This window comes from Callithrix jacchus, chromosome 5 (assembly GCF_049354715.1).
Source record: "Callithrix jacchus isolate 240 chromosome 5, calJac240_pri, whole genome shotgun sequence".
NCBI lineage: Eukaryota > Metazoa > Chordata > Mammalia > Primates > Cebidae > Callithrix > Callithrix jacchus.
In genome coordinates this window covers 124,902,955-124,925,208 of record NC_133506.1, presented here as the reverse complement: position 1 = coordinate 124,925,208, position 22,254 = coordinate 124,902,955, and the positions used below count along the sequence as shown (strand labels likewise).

Below are 22,254 nucleotides of genomic sequence, written 5' to 3'. Positions count from 1 at the left end.
GAATAAACACTCTCTCACTGTTTGGGGATGTTAGCACAGATCTCCAGGATTCTCTCACCAGGTGATTGGTAATTAATAAATCCTATTGCTTCAAATAAAAGCTCATCGACCTTGGGAGGAAGGAAGACAGCCCCTTGCTATACACCTTAGAAAGGGCACTTAGGTGATATTCATGGTTAAATGTTAGTAGGGCTGTTTAGGGCCAATTCACATATATGTGGACAAAATTCAGGAAACAAAAAACTTCCTGTTTAACAATTGTCTTTTCTTTTGCAGCTCTTCTTATCTTCTTACTTTGGTGGAGAGCCAAAGAATGTACAGGGAGTTCTGGTATTCCTAATTGTAAGAACACAGTCCTCTTTAAAAAGTATTGCTTTTTACTAAACTTAATAATTTTTATTCCTCTACACACTGTGAAAATTTTTATTAAGTCAGAAATATAGGTATCTACAGCTCAAGGAGATATAATGCTTGTAAAATCTGGAAGAGTTATTTTTATGAAGATCAACTGACTAGAAAACGTGCCTCCCAAATTTTAAGGACACAACTCTTAGAGGAGATGAGAAAGTAATGACGTCACATAACTATAGTTGTTTCCAATGTTTCTATAAAAAAGATTGAAAATGAACTTGATAGTTTTATAATTTGGTAGATAGGTCATTAGAAATTTGTAATTATTTTGCTGAATGTATTTTTGTAGAAGTTCAATTTCTATAGTGCATCTCTGATATTAAACCATTATCCTTTTATGTTTCTAACTGTGCATCTCTCTTTATTCCTAGCCTTTCCTTCATTTTATTATTTTTCTTTTTATTCTTCGATGTCTGGAATGGAAGTTTGGAAAGAAATCAATGAGAAAGGATCCTGTCTTTAGGTTGGAAAAATCAAATCAGATTTGTATTTTGTTGGTTAATATCCTAACTTTTTTATGCATAAATCAAATCATTAACAAAGAGGTACCATGTACTAGGATAGGCTGGAGTAGGAACCATGTGCCCATACAGATCCAGACACCTAAACCCAAGAAGATTATGATCTAGTAAAAGAAACAGACCTGAAACATGGAGTATTAAGGCTCTATCTGACACTACGCACAGTAGAACACTGAGGAAAGTTCCATGTGGCCAGCCCCATCTAACAAACAGTATATTGCCAGTTGAAGAAATGCTGTCCATCAAGAAGGAAGGAACAGAATGGTCCACTGGCCAAGGACACCAATAGCTGTGTTCTTTCCTGATAGCGAGCATCCGAGTCATTGGATCACAGGCTGGTTCAGTTATTAGTGGGACTTAAAAGCTGAGACTGGTTTGGCACCATACATAATTTATTACCTTTGGTGTTTGGCTGGAGGTGAGTTGGAGAAAGAGCTTGTCAACAAGGAAATCATTCGATCCAAACCACCTATCTTCACACTCCCCAATTTTCTCTTTGAGGATGGCGAAAGCTCTGGACAAGGTTGAGATAGAAGCTCACTTTTAGATGATACCACTGTGACATTGTCATTATGCCACCTAAGAAATAGATTGAAAGATGTTGGTGGAGAAGCATTTTGCCCATTACTTGAAGATGACCAGTCTAATTTACCTCATTCAAACAGCAATAATGAGTTGTCTGCAGCTGCCACTCTCCCTTTAGTCATCAGAGAGAAGGACACAGAATACCAATAAACAGAATTATTCTCTTTGACAGGCTGCTAAAGGCTTATCCATTTAAAAAAAAAAATCTGGAAAGAAGCAAGAGTTGACATTCCTCCTCTTATGAGAGGTTTAATAGGCTGCTCTTCTGGGAGTTGAGGGAGCTATTCAGGCCAAGTATGACACAATTGATAAAGACACTCCAATTCCTACAGATAGATAAATTGAAGTGGATATTCCTCACTGTCATCAGTGTAATGAACTGTTATCATCACAAGGTCATGCAAAACCAGCTGAGACTGGTTTTGGCACCATTATTCCCTCTGTGTCTCCCATACCACATCAATTTCATCTTTTGCTATTATAAGAAGTTGGATGGGAGACTGCCAAGATGAAAGCAGACCTTTAGGAAATCTTCTGAGACCAGTATGGAGGAGGCCATACTCTTCCATAAGGGAAGAGAGACCAGAATAAGTATATCCTGGATATGATCAGACTTAGAATGGAGAGGAAAAGTAAATATGCCACATATTCCAAAGAAATGGTCAGGCTTAATGAGAGATCAAGCATCTAACTTGCATGTTGTTAGAAACTCCTCGTTACAGATATCTTGTCCCATTTTCCTCATGAAAACATAAGACGTCAACATTTTGGTGTCAAAGCTAGGGTTCCCAGAAAAATTACTTTATTGAGTTATGATATAAGAACCCTTTGTTGGCTATTAGGTTTCAAGTTACTATTGATATAGAAAAAAACATATTTGTATAGATAAGGAAGTTGTAAGGGGATAGGAGTTGTGAAGGGAGATTATGACAGTTTGTTAATTGCTCATACTACTCAAAAATGAGCTTTAAAGAATGCAACTTTTGATACAAAGATGAAAGCCAGAAATTAATTACTAATGGATGGTTTTGACCCTAGAATTTATCCAAGAAGCAGTGATGTGTGTCAAAATCCAGAAGAACCAGAAGGGGAAGATGAAGATGTTCAGATGGAAAGAGTGAGAACAGCAAATGCCTTGAATTCTACTAATTTTGATGAGGTAAAATGTAACACAAATGTTTTTTATTAGTCAATCTACTAGTCTAATTCTCAAATAATCTTGAGTTTCTCTATTCCTTACAAATGAGGATCACTATTTTAGTAGGTAGTTGCCATTTTTGCAACTAAACGAGCAGATTAAAAGTCAAGTTAATTCTTCTGTTGTTCTTAGAATAAATTAAAAATAGAGTACAATAGAAATTATTAAAGCCAAGAAAGAATTTCAGAAGCTGAGCTAAGCAACAAATATCATTGCTTGTTGGAGAAAGTGCACAGTACAAATTCAGGGTCAAGTCCAGCCCACATTTGTTTTGTTGTTTGAGGATAATCAGTGCTTCTCTAAATCTCATTGCCCTATTTGTTCTCAAAGGACAGGCAAGCTGTATAAATTAATGTGCTCCTGAAAAAAACTGCCTCTGTATAAGGGGAAATGATAGTCTTTTCTCTCCAAAACCAAGTGTTAGGATAGGGGCATGGCCAAGGAGCATGTCACCAAATAGAAGTTCTTCTCTGATGCATGGCTTGGGCAACAAAGGGTCCAACCAACGGGAAGATGAAACTTTGTATCAAAGTTAATGGAGAGAATTAAGGCCTGTCACAACTTCTTGTCATTTACAGAAGCCCGTCATCATTGCCAGCTGTCTACGCAAGGAGTATGCAGGGAAGAGGAAAGGCTGTTTCTCCAAGAGGAAGAATAAGATAGCCACAAGAAATGTCTCCTTCTGTGTTAGAAAAGGTTGGCCATGGGGCTCTTTCACTGCTGGCTCAGAGCCCTCCTTAGAGCTTCCTGGCTCCTACTGAGCATTATTCTCGACACCACCTCTTGGTTCACATGCATACCCAGAGGAGAGTGACAATGGCAGCTTCCTTTAAATGTTCGTTTCTGACATATTAATTCACCCCATGAAGAGGAGCCTAGTCAAATCTACAATGAAACCGTAAGCCCTCTAATAAGATGAACTTCTGGAATCATAACATTTCTATTAAATGAACACAGTTGATTTCCTAATGTTCATTGCTTTCCACAAAAGGACTGACAGGTTGTGTGACACTCTGAAGGCGAGGCCAGCAAGTGTTAGATGACCTCAGTTTGTGCCATTATTGCACCAAGGTTAGAATCACAGGAGACAGAATCTGACTCACTTGGCTTCCAAGAGTGGTTTTGCCACTTCCCATTGTGTGACTTTGCACAAGTAACCTCATCATTGAGAGCTCCTGCCCCAACTACATAAGAAGGGGGTAAAATAACAACTTCTCAGGGTGGTTGTGATTATTAAATGACAACTAATAGCATGTTTGTCACATAGTGAGACTTCAACTATGTTTTACTCTTAACGTTAGCATTAAAATACATTAATATTAAGTATAACCATTTTTTTCAGGTGAGGTTTTAGGATTATTAGGACATAATGGAGCTGGCAAAAGCACATCCATTAAGGTGATAACTGGAGACACAAAGCCAACTGCTGGACAGGTAGGTGAATTAGGTGCAAAATATGTTGTCTAATGGTGAAATAGATTTATAAGATCTGATGACCTTAAAAACAGCAAAATCACTTAAGAATTAGATAACTGGGCTGGGCGCGGTGGCTCACGCCTGTAATCCCAGCACTTTGGGAGGCCGAGGCGGGTGGATCACGAGGTCAAGAGATTGAGACCATCCTGGTCAAAATGGTGAAACCCCGTCTCTACTAAAAATACAAAAAAATAGCTGGGCATGGTGGCATGTGCCTGTAATCCCAGCCACTCAGGAGGCTGAGGCAGGAGAATTGCCTGAACCCACGAGGTGGAGGTTGCAGTGAGCCGAGACCCGCCATTGCACTCCAGCCTGGGTAACAAGAGCAAAACTTCATCTCAAAAAAAAAAAAGAATTAATGAAATACACAGGAGAATACATTCACAAATTATCACTTAAATGCACACAAAAGTTACGCCTGAAAGGATGTCGCCAAATCCTAAAGGTGTTGCTTTTCCAGTCAAATCCTCTCTAGCTGGTGGCACCTTTGCTTAAGTTTTGCTCAGACAAACTGGACTCATTCTGCCCACTTGGCTCACCAGGCTGCTGGTTTATGTTACCAGCCCAGATCCCAAGCCTGCCAAGGGCCAGCCAGATGCAGAGCAGTGATGGGTGTATGAGCAAGCATGGGGTCTGGCTGCTGCACACAGCCAGGCATGCTGCTTGTGGTGGGGCAGGCAGCTCCAGACACTGGCCCAGGTACCAGCTCCATGTGAAGCTGTGGCTGGACCAGGCATACTGCAAGCAGCTTTCACTGCAGGCACCAAAAAACATAGTGGCCTCCAGAAGCTTGGAGATGACAGGAAGCACAGAGCCCTAAAGAGGGTGTCACAGTCCTGGCTCAGGGACTCCCGAAGTCTGGGCTCCCTGTGGCAAGCAGGGAGTATGTCTCAGCCCTGTTTGTGTTACAGCTCTTTCAGTCCCGCCATTCAGCAGGTCCTGAGCTCTTGTCCCACATCCAGAAAGAATGAGGCATGTGGACAACTAGAGATGAGGAGCTTTACTGAGTGACAGAACAGCTCTGAGGAGACCCAAAGTGGTTAGCTCCTATTTATAAGCAGGTCATCCCAATGACTATCCAGATCTCAACTGAGAGGAGATCCAAAGTGGGTAGCTACTTTCTGCAGCTGGCAGTCCCTACATCTGTGTGAGTCTGGCTGAGTCCAGGTTACTTAAGGGCTCAGAAGGGAGGAAGTGTGGGCTGATTGGTCCATGGGTGGCCTGGCACCCAGGCTTCAGGCCATCCCTGGCCTGAAGATGGGGTTTCACCAAGGACCCACTCCTTTCTATCCAGGAACCTATCTGCCTCCAGCCATCGGCATGCCATCCATCCAGGCTGTTTGTACTGAGAGGCACCTGCAGGCCTGTGCCAAGCACACATGAGCACCCCCCGGCCTCTTTCCCATGCTTTTCAGGGCTCAAAATCCAGAGGGCGCTGAGGCAGCAGGAGGCTGGCATGTCAGTGCCACCCTGAGTGCTCACACACCTGGCAGGGTTGTGACAGTGCCTGGGCTTGGCCACAATTTTGCTCCAAAATTGGAGCAGGCACCAGCCCCTCAGGAGCACAGGGATGCCCTACTTCAGTAAATGGCAGGGCTCCTGCCTATTTCTGGCCTCCACCAGCTCCCCAGAGTGCACAGCCCCAGCCACACCTCCACTGCTACAGTCAGCATCTTCACTGTGGCCGCTCCACACAGGCTGCCACTGCCATCAAAGGATAATTATTAAAGGCAATAAGATGCTTCCCTTGCTGCAGCCAGCATCTTCGCTGCAGTGGCTGCAGACAGGCTGTGGCCACTATCAAGGAGTAATTATTATGATATTTTTATTACTTTCTTTTAATTGTACTTTAGGTTCTGGGGTACATGTGCAGATCATGTGGGATTGTTGCATAGGTACACACATGGCAACGTGGTTTGCTGCTTTCAAGGAGTAATTAGTAAAGGCATTAAAAGAGACTGTTCAGCATCAGAGCTGAAATCAATGCCAGAATTCATACAAATCCTATTTATACTGCCATCAGTCACATGGATTTGCATTTTTAGTGAGCACTGTCTTTCTAGTATGTAATATTTAATATTTAGTAAAACTTTTTTTAAAAAATCTGTATTAGTTGTCCTTCACAAAGTGCTTAGCTATTGGAATACACATTTTTGTGCAAATGCAACTATTTCTTGGGAGTATTTTCAAGAAATAGCTCAAAAATGAGATACAAGGAGGTGAAATTGACTTTAATTGTACTTGCAATTTCATTGTATAAGGTGGCTAGGCAAACAGAAAAAGAGCTCAGGTTTATCTAACAGAGCAACATCATGGGGTAGAGATAAAATATTTTCTCTCAAATTCCATGGCAGAAGATAGAAAACCTTAAGAACTCTTTCAGAAAGAATGTCTAGGGAAAGTGCAGAAGGCATGGGTCTGTGAAACTGTACCATGGTAAAGCGGCTAGTAGTCAAGCCAAGAAAGGAAAAGACAGCTTGGAATGCTATTGACAAATATCGCACTAAAGAAAGAAGAGAAAATGGATATTCACGATCCCTCTGTAGCCACGGTGAGAGCAGATGTTCATGAAGGTGCTTCTCTGCTGGTGGCTTGGCCAACTCTAACTTACTTCTTAATTTCAATCATGGACACCGTCCAATTCAGTCACCACCTGGGCCCTAAATCAGTATTTTATTTCTTATGAAACATGGGAGGAAAGGAGATAACTGCTCACTGAAACATTGGAATGAAATCTTTTAAAAGGTAAGTCTGATCTGAAGTAGAAAGCCAGCTATTTGAGTGTCACAAAATGAGCTTAATTGGATCAGCCAGTGTGAGTTTTTCTTTTAACCTATACATTCTCTTCATTAAATACTTTCAGCAACCTCTTGCTGCACTGTGGCTGGAAGGGCACACCCCTCCTTGTCTTGAAGGCACCTGCAGAAGCTGACCTTCCTGTCCCTCTGGCCACATTTTTGTCCTCTGCATCAAGTTTCCACATCAAGCTTCATCCCCACATAGGGCTTTGGTCTTGCTCTTTGCTCTGCCCCAAATTCCTTGCTGCTTGCCTTTTTTCCATGACTAGTACCTTCTCCTTTTTCTGTTGAAATGGCTCCTCAGCAGACAGGCTCTTTGTAATTGCTCTACCTACTGTCACTTCCCCAGTTATTCTCTACCCAAGCCTCTTGAATGTCCACAACAGCACCACTTTGGATCTGTCTTTACTTTGTATATTCATTTATATACTTGTTTATTGCCTGATTCATTCATTCAGTAGAACGAAAACTCCAAATAACAGAGGCACTAGTTATTCCACCTTCTGCTCTACCCATAGACAACACAGCACTTGTTACATAGGAGGTACTCAAAAGATGTTGATCCATGAGTGAAGTTAAATAGTAATTCAATCAGTATGCTTCCTTTTGACAGTAATTAAAAAAACATATCAACTGTTGGCCGGGGTGGGCAGGCACCACATTTATGGGATATTAGATTTTTCAGCTGAGATTGGATTGCTGGCTGTGCACACACTCATTTTCATGTGTTTACTTTCTGACAACCTTTCTCCACTGCAAAATGATTACAGATTATTAAACTCAATGAGATCCTAGAGTTTCTCTAGTTTTTCTAGGTTTGTGAAGAGAAAGATGTCATGGAAATACTCAAAGATGCAGTGCAGAATGTAGCTTCTCAGAGGGAACTTTCATCTGCAGGTGCTGCTGAAAGGGAGTGCTGGAGGGGATGCCCTCGAGTTCCTGGGGTACTGCCCTCAGGAGAATGCACTGTGGCCCAACCTGACAGTGAGGCAGCACCTGGAAGTGTATGCTGCCGTGAAAGGGCTGAGGAAAGAGGATGCCGAGGTTGCCATCACACGGTACACAGAAAAGCCACAAGGGAGGGTGGAGGGTAAGGTTGGCAGTGACGAACCTCAGAGGAAATTCAGGATGGGAGACTCTAAATGCTGACCCAGGTCACACTAGGTAGATTTACAACGTGTTAATTTTCTTTCTCATATTAAACAATAAAATATTAAAAGACTGGGCACAGTGGCTCGTGCCTCTAATCCCAGCACTTTGGGAGGCCAAGGCAAACAGATCACTTGAGCTCACAAGTTTGAGACCAGCCTAGGCAACTTGGTGAAATGCTATCTCTAAAAATAAAATACAAAAATTAGCAAGGCATGGTGGTAGTGCATGCCTGTGGTCGGAGGTAGGAGACGGAGGTAGGAGGATGACTTGAGCCAAGAGGCAGAGACTGCAGTGAGCCAAGATTGAGTCATTGCACTCCAGCCTGGGGGATAGAGTTAGACCTTGTCTCTAATAATAATAAAAATAAAAATTGAAAGTATTCATTGGTAAAATATATCAAAAATATTAAAATCTATTTATTTATTTATTTATTGAGATGGAGTTTCGCCCTTGTCACCCAGGCTGGAGTGCAATGGCATGATCTCAGCTCACTGCAACCTCTGCCTCCCAGGTTCAAGTGATTCTCCTGCCTCAGCCTCTGAGTAGCTGGGATTACAGGCATGAGCCACCACGCCCAGCTAATTTTGTATTTTCAGTAGAGATGGGGTTTCTCCATGTTGGTCAGGCTGATCTCAAACTCCTGACCTCAGGTGATCCACCCACCTCGGCCTCCTAAAGTGCTGGAAGCCACCATACCCAGCCAAAAATACTAAAATTTAGACTGTCATAGAACAACTATTTGGATATTATGACATATCCTTCTATTTCCTCAAAAGGCAACATTGCCTTTTGTGGGGGAGCAAGTCAGCCAGTAATATTACCCCTCCTACCCACCACTGCCACCACCACATGTATTTCCAGAACTGTATTTCTGAGCTCTGCTCCTCCACCCTTGCTTGGCCTATCCTCTTCTCTACTTCCTCCTTGTCAAGAAGACTGTACGGCTCTACTGTTTCCTTCAGGTTAGTGGATGCACTCAAGCTGCAGGACCAGCTGAAGGCTCCTGTGAAGACCTTGTCAGAGGGAATAAAGAGAAAGGTACGGGCAGGGCTTGGTGTTGCTCTGCAAGTGCCATAGATGGGAACCAGAAGGGCTGTTCCTCCCATTGCAGCTGTGCTTCGTGCTGAGCATCCTGGGGAACCCGTCAGTGGTGCTTTTGGATGAGCCGTCAACCGGGATGGACCCGGAGGGGCAGCAGCAAATGTGGTGAGGAATATTACCATGGTCAGGGCCAGCAAGGATGACTTGCATGGAGTTTGTGAACCATTTTCCTTCTGTAAAAATGGTCCCTTAAACTCTTGTGGAGAAAAAAAAAAACTATCAATGTCACTTGTAAAACCAATACTTTGCAAAAAAAAAAAAAAAAATTCCCTGATAATAAAACAATTTCTCACTGAAGAATTACCATTATCAGGGCCTGTAGGTCTCACTCTTGAGTTTCATAAGTGCTCAGTTGATCTTTTAGGTGAATTTCTGGATCACAGTCACTTAATGTTCAGTACTTAGCACAAACAGTAGTTCTCATTAAGGTGTAAACGTGGTTGTCATTGTGTGCATTTACTGTGCATTTATTTTCTTCTCACTATGTTGTGAGTTGCTGTTGTTAAATTTTATGTCATTCTGTTCCCCTTTTCACACACTTCTCATAAACAAGCCTCTCTTGCTTAGCACTTCTCTTTGAATACAACCCTGTAATGAATGTGTTCTGTAAACACCCCTCTTCCAATGCATGATTCCAGTTTAACAGCCCTCGCCTAGCTTGCCCTTCCTCATCCTGCCTGCCGTACTAAGAGCCCTCTTTTGCTTAATCTCTTTTTGCTAATTATTCACATGCATGCCAGTTAAAAATTCTTTTCTTTATCACTTGCTGGTTAATTAGAAGATTTCCTAAATTGCAAATAATCTCTTGACAATATAGGCAGACCATCCGGGCCACCTTTAGAAACACTGAAAGGGGTGCCCTCCTGACCACCCACTACATGGCAGAGGCTGAGGCCGTGTGTGACCGAGTGGCCATCATGGTGTCTGGGAGGTTGAGGTGAGTGCCTGTCCTGGACACACTCTTGAACCCAAGGTGCATTGCTGGAAAATCTTGTCTCTGGGCAGGGAGAGATCACTTAAAACAGCTGAAACGACTGTGCCCGGGACTAACAATAGGGACCTTGAGAAAATGCAAGCAGCAAATCAAGGTTCTCAAACATTATACTGTATGATTTTTTTCTCCTTTATCATATAACTTCATCCTCCTCCTACCTCCAGATGCATCGGTTCCATCCAACACCTGAAAAGCAAATTTGGCAAAGATTACCTGCTGGAGATGAAGGTGAAGAACGTGGCACAAGTGGAGCCCCTCCATGCAGAGATTCTGAGGCTTTTCCCCCAAGCCGCTCGTCAGGAAAGGTAAACATGGTTGCTGTTTTGGAAATGGTACCACATGCTCACTGTTCCTCGTCAGTTACATTGATATATAGTCATTCAAAAGGAAAACTAAGAGATTATTTGTTGGATTCTGCAGGAAGTAAACTAGAGAAGAGAGAGCAGATGTAAGAGCTGATATAGCAAGTGTCATGGTCCAATGATGTGCCAGGGGCTGTCCTGGTATTGTGTTATCCTCTCCAAAACTTACAGAGACTTTTCAGTGTAGACATAGTTATTTCCATAAAAAAATGATTGGACTTCAAAAAAGGGTTGTGAGTATCAGGCCTTTACAGGAACCTTTGTAAATGAAATTCGCTATTATCTTTATGAAGAGGAAATTGACCAAGAGACAGGTTAGGTCAAGTGTTAACAAGTGGCAGAACCAAGAGGTAAACTTAATTATTTTATTTCAAATCTATTAACATTTCCAATTTATGTAAATTTTGGCAACAGCACCATCCTGATGTATTTATTTTCATAGATAGAAAGAACGAGTAGCCGTAGGGTCATTTTTAATACCTAGAATATAGCAAATAATAGATCATTTAAGATTTAGGTGAGAAAAGTGATAATAATGAGAAATAAGTCATAATAACAGTGTGGGAAAGTATATTTCTACAGTGTAGGATAAATGTAAAAACAATGCTATAATTCAATGTCCAACTCATGGCTGTATAGAAATATATCATGAAACCACAAGGAATAAGCAAAATAGTTGAGAATCATTGCACCATAAATATATGTAATGATGTTTTATGAAATGAAACGTAAATCTTCCTTATTTTCAAATGAGGAAAAGACAAACATTTATCTGAGAAACAGAGTATTAAAAATTATTGTTGCTGACATTATTTGATGCTGAATTCCTGCTCTTCTAACCAGAGGCTCAATTATATAATCCTATATTAGGAAGGCAATTTGACTAGGAAGGAGGAGAAGGAGAACTATGTAACTTGTGGGGAATATATCTAGATTTCTACCCTATTTGAGGAACTTTAAGAAACTATGCAGTATAAGTTCCTGGTTGAAGGGTGAAGTTGAATATCAGGTATTCAGTTAGAAAATAAGGTAGAAGGTGACTTTGGCAAATCTTGAAATATCATCTGGACAGCACCTACTCAATTCCATCAAAGGAGCCAGCAACACTAAATGGTGTGAGTATTATTACATGCCCTTCCCTTGGTTCTCCTTGTGAACTTCCTCCTTTGCATTATTACTGATTCACCCACCTTTTTGTTCTCCACCAAATTGACTCTCATTTATAGAAATAACAACCCAGATACAAAGCTACACAAATCAAAATAATATGGTACCAGTGTAAAGACAGATATATAGGCCAGTGGAACAGAATAAAGAGCCCAGAAATAAATCCCTGAGTATACGGCCAACTGATCTTCACAAAGAGTGCCAAGAAAACATGATGGGGTAGGAATCGTTTCTTCAACCAGTTGTGTTGGGAAAACAGGACATTCACATGCAGAATAATTAAATTGGACCCCATCTTATGCCATACACAAAAATTCAGCTCAAAATAGGTGAAAGATGTAAACATAAGACCTGAAACTATGGAACTCCTAGAAGAAAACACAGGAGGAAAGCTTCATGACATTGATCTCGACAATGAGTTCATGGATATGGCAACAAAAGCAAATAAAAACAAAATAGGCAATAAAAACAAAAATAAACAAGTGGGATGATATAAAACAGGAACAATTCTACACAGCAAAGGAAACAATTGACAAAGTGAAAGGTAACCTATGGAATGGGAGGATTATTTGCAAATCATATATATGATAAAGGGTTAGTGTCCAAAATACAGTCATGCACAGCTGAATAAAAGGGATACCTTCTGAGAAATGGGTCGTTCAGCAATTTCATCAGTGTGAATATCACAGAGTGAACTTACACAAGCCTAGATGGCATAGCTTATTGCAAACCTAGGCTGTATGGTATAGCCTGTTGCTCCTAGGCTACAAACGTGTGCAGCATGTGACTGCAGGGAATACTGTAGGCAGTTGTAATGCAATAAGAATGTATGTATCTAAACACAGCAAAAGATAGAGTAAAAATAGGCATAAAGATAACAAATGATACATCTGTATAGGGCACTTACTGTGAATGGATGTTACTCTGGGTGAGTCAGTGAGAGAGTGGTGAGTGAATGCAAAGGCCTGGGACATTACTGTATATGACTTTATAAACACTGTACACTTTGGCCACACTAAATTTATTTTTTAAATTTATGTAATAATAAATTAACCTTAGTGCCCTGTAACTTTTTATTGTATAAATTTTAAAAATTTTTAACTTTTGAACTTTTTTGTAATAACACATAGCTTAAAATACAAACACATTGTACAGCTATACAAAATAATTTCTTTTTTATATCTATATTCTATAGGCTATTCTCTATTTCTAAAATTATTCACTTATGTTTTCCATTTAAAATTTTTTATTAAAAGCTAAGACACAAAAACATTAGCCAAGGCCTACTCAGGGTCAGGATTATCAGCATCACTGTCTTCTATCTCCACATCTTGTCCCACTGGAAAGTCTTCTGGGGCAATGACACACATGGAGCTGTCATCTCCTGTGATAGCAATGCCTTTTTCTGGAACACCTCCTGAAGGACCTGCCTGAGGCTGTTTTACTGTTTACTTTTTTAATAAGTAGAAGTAGTACACTCTAAAATAATGATAAAAATATAGTATAGTAAATACATAAAACCAGTAACATACTCATTTATCATCATCAAGTATTATGTACTGTACACAATTGCATACTTTTTGTGATTGGCAGCACAATAAGTTTGTTTACACCAGCATCCTGACAAACACATGAGTAATATGTTATGATGTCATCAAGGCTATGATATCTCTAAGCAATAGACTATTTCAGCTCCATTATAATCTTATGGGTCACTGTCATATATGTAGTCTATTATTGATTAAGACATCATTATGTGACCCATGACTGTGTATAGAGAACACCTAACCTCCAGTAGCCAAAAAACTAATAACCCAATTAAGAATGGGCTAAGGGACTGGGCACGATGGCTCACGCCTCTAATCCTAGCACTTTAGGAGGCTGAGGTAAGCAAATCACGAGGTCAAGAGATTGAGACCATCCTGGCCATCATGGTGAAACCCAGTCTCTACTAAAAATACAAAAATTAGCTGGACATGGTGGCGCACACCTGTAGTCTCAGCTACTCAGGAGGCTGGAGAATCCCTTGAACCCGGGAGGCAGAGATTGCAGTGAGCTGAGATTGCACCACTGCACTCCAGCCTGGCAACAGAGCAAGACTCCATCTCAAAAAAAAAAAAAAAAGCGGGGGGACTAGGGACTTGAATAGATAGACATTTCTCCAAAGAAGAAGATATGTAAATGAACATGTACAAGAAAAACTTAAATGTAATGAGTCATCAGTGAAATGAAAATCAAAACCACAATAAGATATCACCTCACGTCTGTCAGGATGGTGCTATGGTTTGAATGTCCCCTCCAAAACTCATGTTGGAATTTAATTACCATTGTGATGGTATGAAAAGGTAGGACCAGGTGGGACCTTTAAGAGATTATTAGGTCATGAAAGCTCTGCCCTCATGAGTGGATTAATCTATTCAGGGGATAGCTGGTTATCTCAGGAGTAAGTTAGTTATCTTGGGAGTGGGTCTGTTATAAAAGCCAGTTTGGCTCTCTCTCAAGTGCCCCTCCCACCCTATAGTGCCACCTCCCAAGTTATGACACAATAAGAAGACCCTCACCAGAAGCAGCCCCTCAACCTGAAACTTCCCCACCTCTAGAACTATAAGAAACAAATTACTTTTCTTTATAAATTTCCCAGTCTGTGGTACTGTGTCATAGCAACAAAAAATGGACTAAGATGGATGGTTATTCCCAAACAACAACAAAAAAGAAAACTGTTGATAAGGAAGTGGAGAAATCGGAACACTTGCACGCTGCTGGTAGCAAAGCAAAATGGTGCAACCACATTCTCAAAGTATCAATAATAGAACTATCTTATGTCTTAGCAATCACATTTCTGGGCATATATCCACAATAACGGAAACTAGGATCTCAGAGAGATACCTGTGCCCACATTTTCATTGCAGCACTATTCTCAATAGCCAAGAGGTGTAAACAATCTTAAGTGTTTATTGAGAGAGAAAAACTGGGGAACCCTACATACTCATAGTCAACAGTACTGGACTGTTCACTTCGAAATTTGTTAAGAGGGTAGATCTCATGTTAAGTGTTCCTAACACCACTTTTTAAAAGAAAAAAAAAAGACCAGAGAGATGATTGTCATCAGTTCACATTTGCTACAGGTGGCATCACTCTCCTTTCCTCTCCTCTTCTCTCAGGTACTCCTCTCTGATGGTTTATAAGTTGCCAGTGGAAGATGTGCGACCATTAGCCCAAACTTTCTTCAAATTAGAGAAGGGTAAGAAATATAATTTTGAAATAAGACCCTGGAAAGAAGATAATTTCAAATTATAAAATAATCCATAGTGATGACAAAAATGAAACATGACAAAATGCATTAAATTTTACAGTTTCAAATTTAATTTTAGGAAGACCAAAACCAAGGAGATAGAGGGATTATCTGTGTCTGTGGCAGAGAATAATGAGGGTGATTTCACTTTTGCTTTGTGGGTTTTTGTCATGTATTTTTGCACATGTATTGGTACAGCCTAAGTCAAAACTCAGTTATATATGCACTTAAGAAACATTTCTTTTGGGACGTCTATGCATACATATTTAAAATTTAAATTTTCCATAGACCAGCATATTATTTTACTATATTAGGCTGTATATTAAGAAACTGACTCCTGTATTGTCGTTCAAACAATCTTCTCACATCTGTCACATTTTAAAACTAACTGCCCTGCAGTTAGTCAAAACGTGAACCTGTGTCATCACAGGTTCATGTTTTCCTTGCAATTCTAGCTCATTAACTCTGCTACTCTGAACTGTGCTAGTCAGAACTCTCTCACTATGTTGTTTTCATTATCACTGCTCAGTGACATGTCTTTATTTCCTTATCCCCTGCCTTAAGTAAGAGATTTAGATTTTCTGGTTCTAGAGAAATTGTCTAACTTCCTAGAGCATCAGGAATTGTCTGAAGAGCATCTGTGGTCACAGTAATGCATCTTCTTTTCATTCTCTGATGGATCTGAGCACCCCAACTTTCTGGGCCACATGGTCATTCATAGCACTCTCCAGGTTGGCACCAAGCCCAATACTCACCTGAGACTTTTGGTGGCATATTTCCAGTCTGCCGAGCTCCTATTAGAGCTCTAACTGCATCTCTCAGTCCATTTTGGTCAATAAAAACAGTTTCCAAACGATTCAGGAAAAGCTGCAATGGTTTTGGATAGAGGTCCATGAAGATATCTGCTCTCTAACAAACCTCACAAATCCTGTTCTATAATCTTCGGATGCTAGCCTTTTTAAAATGTGTCTGCCTTCCACCTTTTTCTGTGTTGAATGTGCAAAATTCACTGGCTCACATATAAGAAAGAAAGCTTACTTAGTATCATTTTCTCCTTTAAATACAGTTCACGAAAACTGCACAACACACAAGCATAATTCAAGCACTTTCCCCCCCAAACCTAAGTAAATGCATTGGTATATTTTTAACTGAATGATGTACTTAAGACATGAATGAATATTACCTCAACCTATTAATTAAAGATTTTTTTAAAATGTATCATTTGTACTATATGCTGATTTATCAAATCTCTAGATATGAAATATATAATTCCTCATACATGTTCATCCCTATGCAGTTAAACAGAGCTTCGACCTAGAGGAGTATAGCCTCTCACAGTCTACTCTGGAGCAGGTGGGTCATTTTTCGTGATTCCATATCATCCATGGAATATGTGTATAATGCATTCACTCAGAGCTGCAGAGGCAATAGGGCATTATTTCTTTCCTTGCTTTCAGGTTTTTCTGGAGCTCTCCAAGGAGCAGGAGCTGGGTAATTTTGAGGAAGACTTTGATCCCTCAGTGAAGTGGAAGCTCCTTCCCCAGGAAGAGTCTTAAAAGCCCAAATTCTGTGTTCCTGTTTTAGCCCATTGTGTTCTTTTTAATACATTTATTTTATAGCATCAATGTTCTGTTTTTAGAAACTATATTATAAGTACTGAAATGGTTGTTCGGGTGGTGGGAGGAGGAGGGAAGTGCTGGGTAAGTGCCCTGACATTGTGGACAGAGGCATTTGACTAAGCCAACCTCCTCTCACAGCCTCTGTATCTCTGCAGGCCACCCTGGTTCCATTTTTCTGAATAATACCAAATATATAAATTCACTTTCATAAGGTCCTGTAAGTTTCTGGGTATGATAAACAAATTTTGTTTAAATTTTTTAATAAAAATCTTAAAGCACTTTTTTTCTAACCTAGACTAAGAAATTTATATGTTTATGGTGTTTGATACTTGGTAAAGTTGATATTTTCCTAAGAATTTGATGTATACTTTTTGAAATAGATTTAAGTGTGCTTGCTATTGCTAAAAATACTAAATGTCATGGGTCATAGTATCTGATATCAATATAGTTGATAACATATCCACAGGTAACACCATGATATAGACATAAACTGAAAACCAAAAACCTACTGTTTGCAATATATTGTACTTTTTTATTTCTGTAAGCCAACTGTGTGCCATTTTCATTGAACTTTTACATCTAGACTTTAGTGATGTCTATATTTAACTGACCTTTTGTGGATATTTGTCATTGGGTTTCAGAAAGTTCACAAATGTACCAATAAGTCACATGACTGAGTAGGTAGAAAATGTGAAATAAATATCATATATGTAGTTTTGAAATATGTTTTCTATTTCATGTGTCTTTTTCTTAACTCAGTGGCCTCCTATTTCCAAATTTCATTTAAAATAATTTCTAATGTAAACATAATTACTGGACTTTAAGACCATCATAATAGGATTTTCTGCAATACTAATATTTGAACTAATCTTTGGGATATTAGCCTAATTATTACCCTTGTTTACCAAGTATAAAAATGAAACACCAACTCTACATACTTCTTGATAGTGCACCTTTTCATGTTTGTAATCATAATACCAGACAGTTAACATAGAAAAGAATAGTCATATTTCTATTTGCCTGGGTTTCAGTTTGCCCATCTAATTCAACTTTCGTGTTATATAGAAATATGCTGGGATTTGGAATCCCAAGAAATATAAGTCTTAGTTGTCCTTTTTTAGATATACATTTGGAGTAAATCCTATAACCCTGTCAGGCCTTCATGTATTCCATTGCCTAGTTGGGGTGGATTTCAGGAATTAAACTCTTCTCATTTTTATATATGCAAATCTGTGTTCAAAGAGGATAAGTAGTTTAAGCAACTTCACTCAACTGGTAATATGCCCATCCAGCATTCAACAAGGTCTGATATCAAAGCCCATGTTTTTCCCACTACCTCAAGCTGACTCAAGCACTTATTGATGACCTAATTCAGAAGGTAGTGGACATAGAACATCTGGAAACTTCTTGATGTGCTTACAATTTAATCTTAGTAGAAAGCAAAAAGATAACAGTATTATATAACCAAATATTACACAGCCTGCTATCAACGAAGGTGCTGTCTATAAAAATTAACAAGATCCATTTGAACTAAGATTATCGAATGAAGATTTTTCTCAGTGAAAATGAATTTAACCTTGATTTTAAAGAAAACATATATATATATTTTTTGAGATGGAGTCTTGCTCTGTCTACAGTTTGGAGTGCAGTGGCAGGATCTCGGCTCACTGCCACCTTCACCTCCCGGGTTCAAGTGATTCCCCTTCCTCAGCCTCCTGAGTAGCTGAGATTACAGGCGCACACCACCACGCCTGGCTAATTTTTTATATTTTAGTAGAGATGGGATTTCACTGTGTTGGCCAGGATGGTCTTGATCTCCTGACCTCATGATCTGTCTGTCTTGGCCTCCCAAAGTGCTGGGATTACAGGCGTGAGCCACTGCACCCAGCACAGATATATATTTTTGACAAATATATGCATTTGTCACACTCATCGAATTATGTGTGTGTATATACATATATAATCCAATATGTGTATATAAAATTCAGTGCCTCAACTGTGATATACAACTTTGCCATTTGCAACAAAAGTTCTCTCAGACCCTTTGCTGACAATTCCCTCCTCTCACCATTATTTGTATTATTTAATTTTTATGTAATCAGACATCAGTAGGTATCTCAGAGCACAAATACTGGGTGTTAACTATGCATATCTATATAGATGCACTTTTAAAAATGTTATTGTTTTAATGTTCTGTAAATATCAATTAGGATAAAGTCACTGACAGTGTCATTTAGACTATGTCTCTTTTTAGATCTGATTATTCTGTCAGCTACTTAGTGATGTAAAGTCTCCATCCACACTTGTGGATTTGTCTGCTTATCCTTATTTTTCTGTCACAGATTTGGTTCATATATTTTCACAATGTTATTAGGCAAATATACATTGTTATATCTTCCTAATGCACAGACTCTTTTATCATTTGTAGTGTCCTTCCTTATCGTGAAGTCTATTTTTAATATTAATATAGTTATTGCAGCTTTCTCCTGGCTATCTTGTTCAGGGTATATCTTTTTCCATGTGTTTACCTTTAGGCTATTTGTGTCTTTGTAGTTCAAATGTGTCTCTTATACACAGCACATACTTGGTTCTTGCTTTTATATCAAGTATTTGTAGTTTATTTTCTGATTGCAATGTTAAGTTCATTTATATTTAATATAATTATTAATATGATTATATCATTTAATATTTTTGTCTCTTTTCTTTTTTCAGATATTGTAGTTATTACTGTTGTCTTGTTTTATTCCTATCGTGCCTTTTACTAGCATTCAATTTTGATTTTTCTGTTGGCTTTCTAGCAGATTCTCTTTGCATACATTTTAGTGGTTGCTCCGGGAATTATAACACATATTAAACTTATGCTACTCTATTTAGAGTTGATACTGACTTTCTTCTTGCATAACAAAGAACTTCTGCAATAGTATATTTCAATTTATTCTCATTCTTGAACTACATGGTTATATATTTCAACTATGTACGTTGTAAAAACCGTCAATATGATGTTATATGTTTCGCTTTAAAAAGCCATCTTATTTCAACAAAATTTTAAAAACAAAAAATATATATATGTATCATCTATTTTATTGGCTTATGTTTTTACAATACCTGGTGTTCTTCATTTCTTCCTAAAGATCTGAAATGACATCCAGTCTCATTTACCTTCAGATGAAATAATGTCCTTTAAGTTTTTGTTTTGTTTTATAGCAGGTCTATTGACAAAAAATTATCTCTGTTTCTTTTTCTTTTTTTTTTTTTTTTTTGAGACGGAGTTTCGCACTTGTTACCCAGGCTGGAGTGCAATGGCACAATCTCGGCTCACCACAACCTCCGCCTTCTGGGTTCAGGCAATTCTCCTGCCTTAGCCTCCTGAGTAGCTGGGACTACAGGCACGCGCCACCATGCCCAGCTAATTTTTTGTATTTTTAGTAGAGACTGGGTTTCACCATGTTGACCAGGATGGTCTCGATCTCTTGACCTCGTGATCCACGCACCTCGGCCTCCCAAAGTGCTGGGATTACAGGCTTGAGCCACCGTGCTTGGCCTCTCAGTTTCTTTTTATCTGAAAATGTATTTTTTTCTAATTTCACATTTGAAGAGTAGGGAGGCTAGATATCAAATGTCTGGTTCACAGTTTCTTTTTTTTCTTTCAGCACTTTGAATATGTTATTCCAGAGTCATAAATCCTTCTTATATTCTGATAAGATTTATACCTATTTCAAAAGATCTATGCTTTTACTGGCTTAACTTTTAATAACACTATCTTGAATAGTATGGAGATTATATGGATAGTGAATCTTAAAATATCATAATTGTGTGTGTGTGTGTGTGTGTGTGTGTGTGTGTGAAACTAGCATTTAACACTGGTGTGTATTTGAATCTGTCACATTTTGAAATTTGCATTAAGACTATTCTTTTTAAAAATAAGACCCAAGGCCGGGTGCAGTGGCTCAAGCCTGTAATCCCAGCACTTTGGGAGGCCAAGGCACGTGGATCACGAGGTCAAGAGATCGAGACCATCCTGGTTAACATGGTGAAACCCCGTCTCTACTAAAAATACAAAAAATTAGCTGGGCATGGTGGCGCGTGCCTGTAATCCCAGCTACTCAGGAGGCTGAGGCAAGAGAATTGCCTGAACTCAGGAGGCGGAGGTTGCGGTGAGCCAATATTGCACCATTGCACTCCAGCCTGGGTAACAGGAGCGAAATTCTGTCTCAAAAAAATAAAAAAAATAAAAATAAAAATAAGACCCAAATGTCTGTCAATGATAGACTAGATAAAGAAAATGTGGCACATATATACCATGAAATACTATGCAGCCATAAAAAAAAAATGAGTTTGTGTCCTTCATAGGAATGTGGATGAATCTGGAAACCATCATTCTCGGCAAACTGGCACAAGAACAGAAAATCAAACACCACATGTTCTCACTCATAGGCAGGTGTTGAACAATGAGAACACATGGATACAGGGAGGGGAGCATCATACACTGGGGTCAATTGTGGGGAGCTGGGGGAGGGACAGCAGGGGCTGGAGAGGGTGGGGAGGGATAACATGGGGAGAAATACGATATACGTGATGGATGGGTGGATGGAGGCAGCAAACCACCTTGCCATGTATGAACCTATGCAACAATCCTGCATGATCTGCACAGGTGTCCCAGAACCTAAAGTACAATTTTTTAAAAAAGCAAAAAATTTTTTAAAAGACCCCAATTTCTACTGTATCTTAGATTGTTTAGGAGCAATAATATCAAATTTTTGTCATTGCCATAGGCATTTTTTAAGAGGCAGAACCAAGTGGATTCCCTCTTAAGTCTAAAGTTCATACATTTTCCATTGGCCCATTATGCTTCCAAGCATTTACTAAACACTTTTTGGGGAACTCAATATGGATTGGAGGAATAGATCTGCTTTTTGAAATGCTTATAATCAAATTAGGAAGAGAAATGTAAACATTTGGGAAGATTAAAGAATATTTCTAAATATGCAATTAGAACTAGTTTGCTGCTTGAATCCACCTGCCACCAAAATGTAAGCAAAGAAAACACCACACCATGATTAAGGCAGTAAAAAGTGGTGGAAAGCAGAAACATTTCTTAGAATAATCTTTTAAAAATGCAGGATACATGATCGTCTACATGTGTAAAATATAATTAAGCAAGATTTTCTGAGTCAGGGAGATGATTGTCTGAGCTTTCCCTGCCAGCTTTTTGCACATCTTTTCTTTGGGAAAAAATAGAGGACTAAAACTTATTTTTTACCTGTAGTAAATGTCGCTGAAGGGTACAGTGATTAAGATCTTGGCCTAAATTTAATTTGGGATCTACCATTTAACATCTATGCAGGCTTTGTTGCATCACCCGGAAAATGGAGATGTCAGTCCGCTCTTCAGAGACTGACCATAGCAACTAACAATGACAAAAGCAATACTAGCCCTAAGCAGCTCCCTGCCTGTTACCAGAACTCCAAGTTCTCTCACGTCCTGGACGGTTCCCTTCCTGCTCCTATTCCCTCAGTTCTTCACAGACATATGAAAATGTACCTTTTTTTTTTTAACATCATTTCCCAAGGGCCAACTG

General features: G+C 39.3%; 1 protein-coding gene across 3 annotated transcripts in view; it reads left to right on the top strand.

Annotated features, from left to right (window-relative positions):
• ABCA8 (ATP binding cassette subfamily A member 8) overlaps positions 1-17,398 on the top strand; it is a 96,920-nt gene extending 79,522 nt beyond the window's left edge. For all 3 annotated transcript variants that reach the window (XM_078374507.1, XM_035301639.3, XM_035301638.3), the window contains 13 exons: positions 277-342; positions 783-874; positions 2,556-2,676; positions 3,294-3,411; positions 4,058-4,149; positions 7,887-8,047; positions 9,104-9,179; positions 9,253-9,347; positions 10,060-10,179; positions 10,401-10,541; positions 14,927-15,006; positions 16,355-16,410; positions 16,515-17,398. In XM_078374507.1, coding sequence (XP_078230633.1) covers positions 277-342; positions 783-874; positions 2,556-2,676; positions 3,294-3,411; positions 4,058-4,149; positions 7,887-8,047; positions 9,104-9,179; positions 9,253-9,347; positions 10,060-10,179; positions 10,401-10,541; positions 14,927-15,006; positions 16,355-16,410; positions 16,515-16,613 — 1,317 coding nt within the window. In that variant the 3' untranslated portion in view covers positions 16,614-17,398. The remainder of the gene's footprint in view (positions 1-276; positions 343-782; positions 875-2,555; positions 2,677-3,293; positions 3,412-4,057; positions 4,150-7,886; positions 8,048-9,103; positions 9,180-9,252; positions 9,348-10,059; positions 10,180-10,400; positions 10,542-14,926; positions 15,007-16,354; positions 16,411-16,514) is intronic.
• Positions 17,399-22,254: the final 4,856 nt, after the last annotated feature.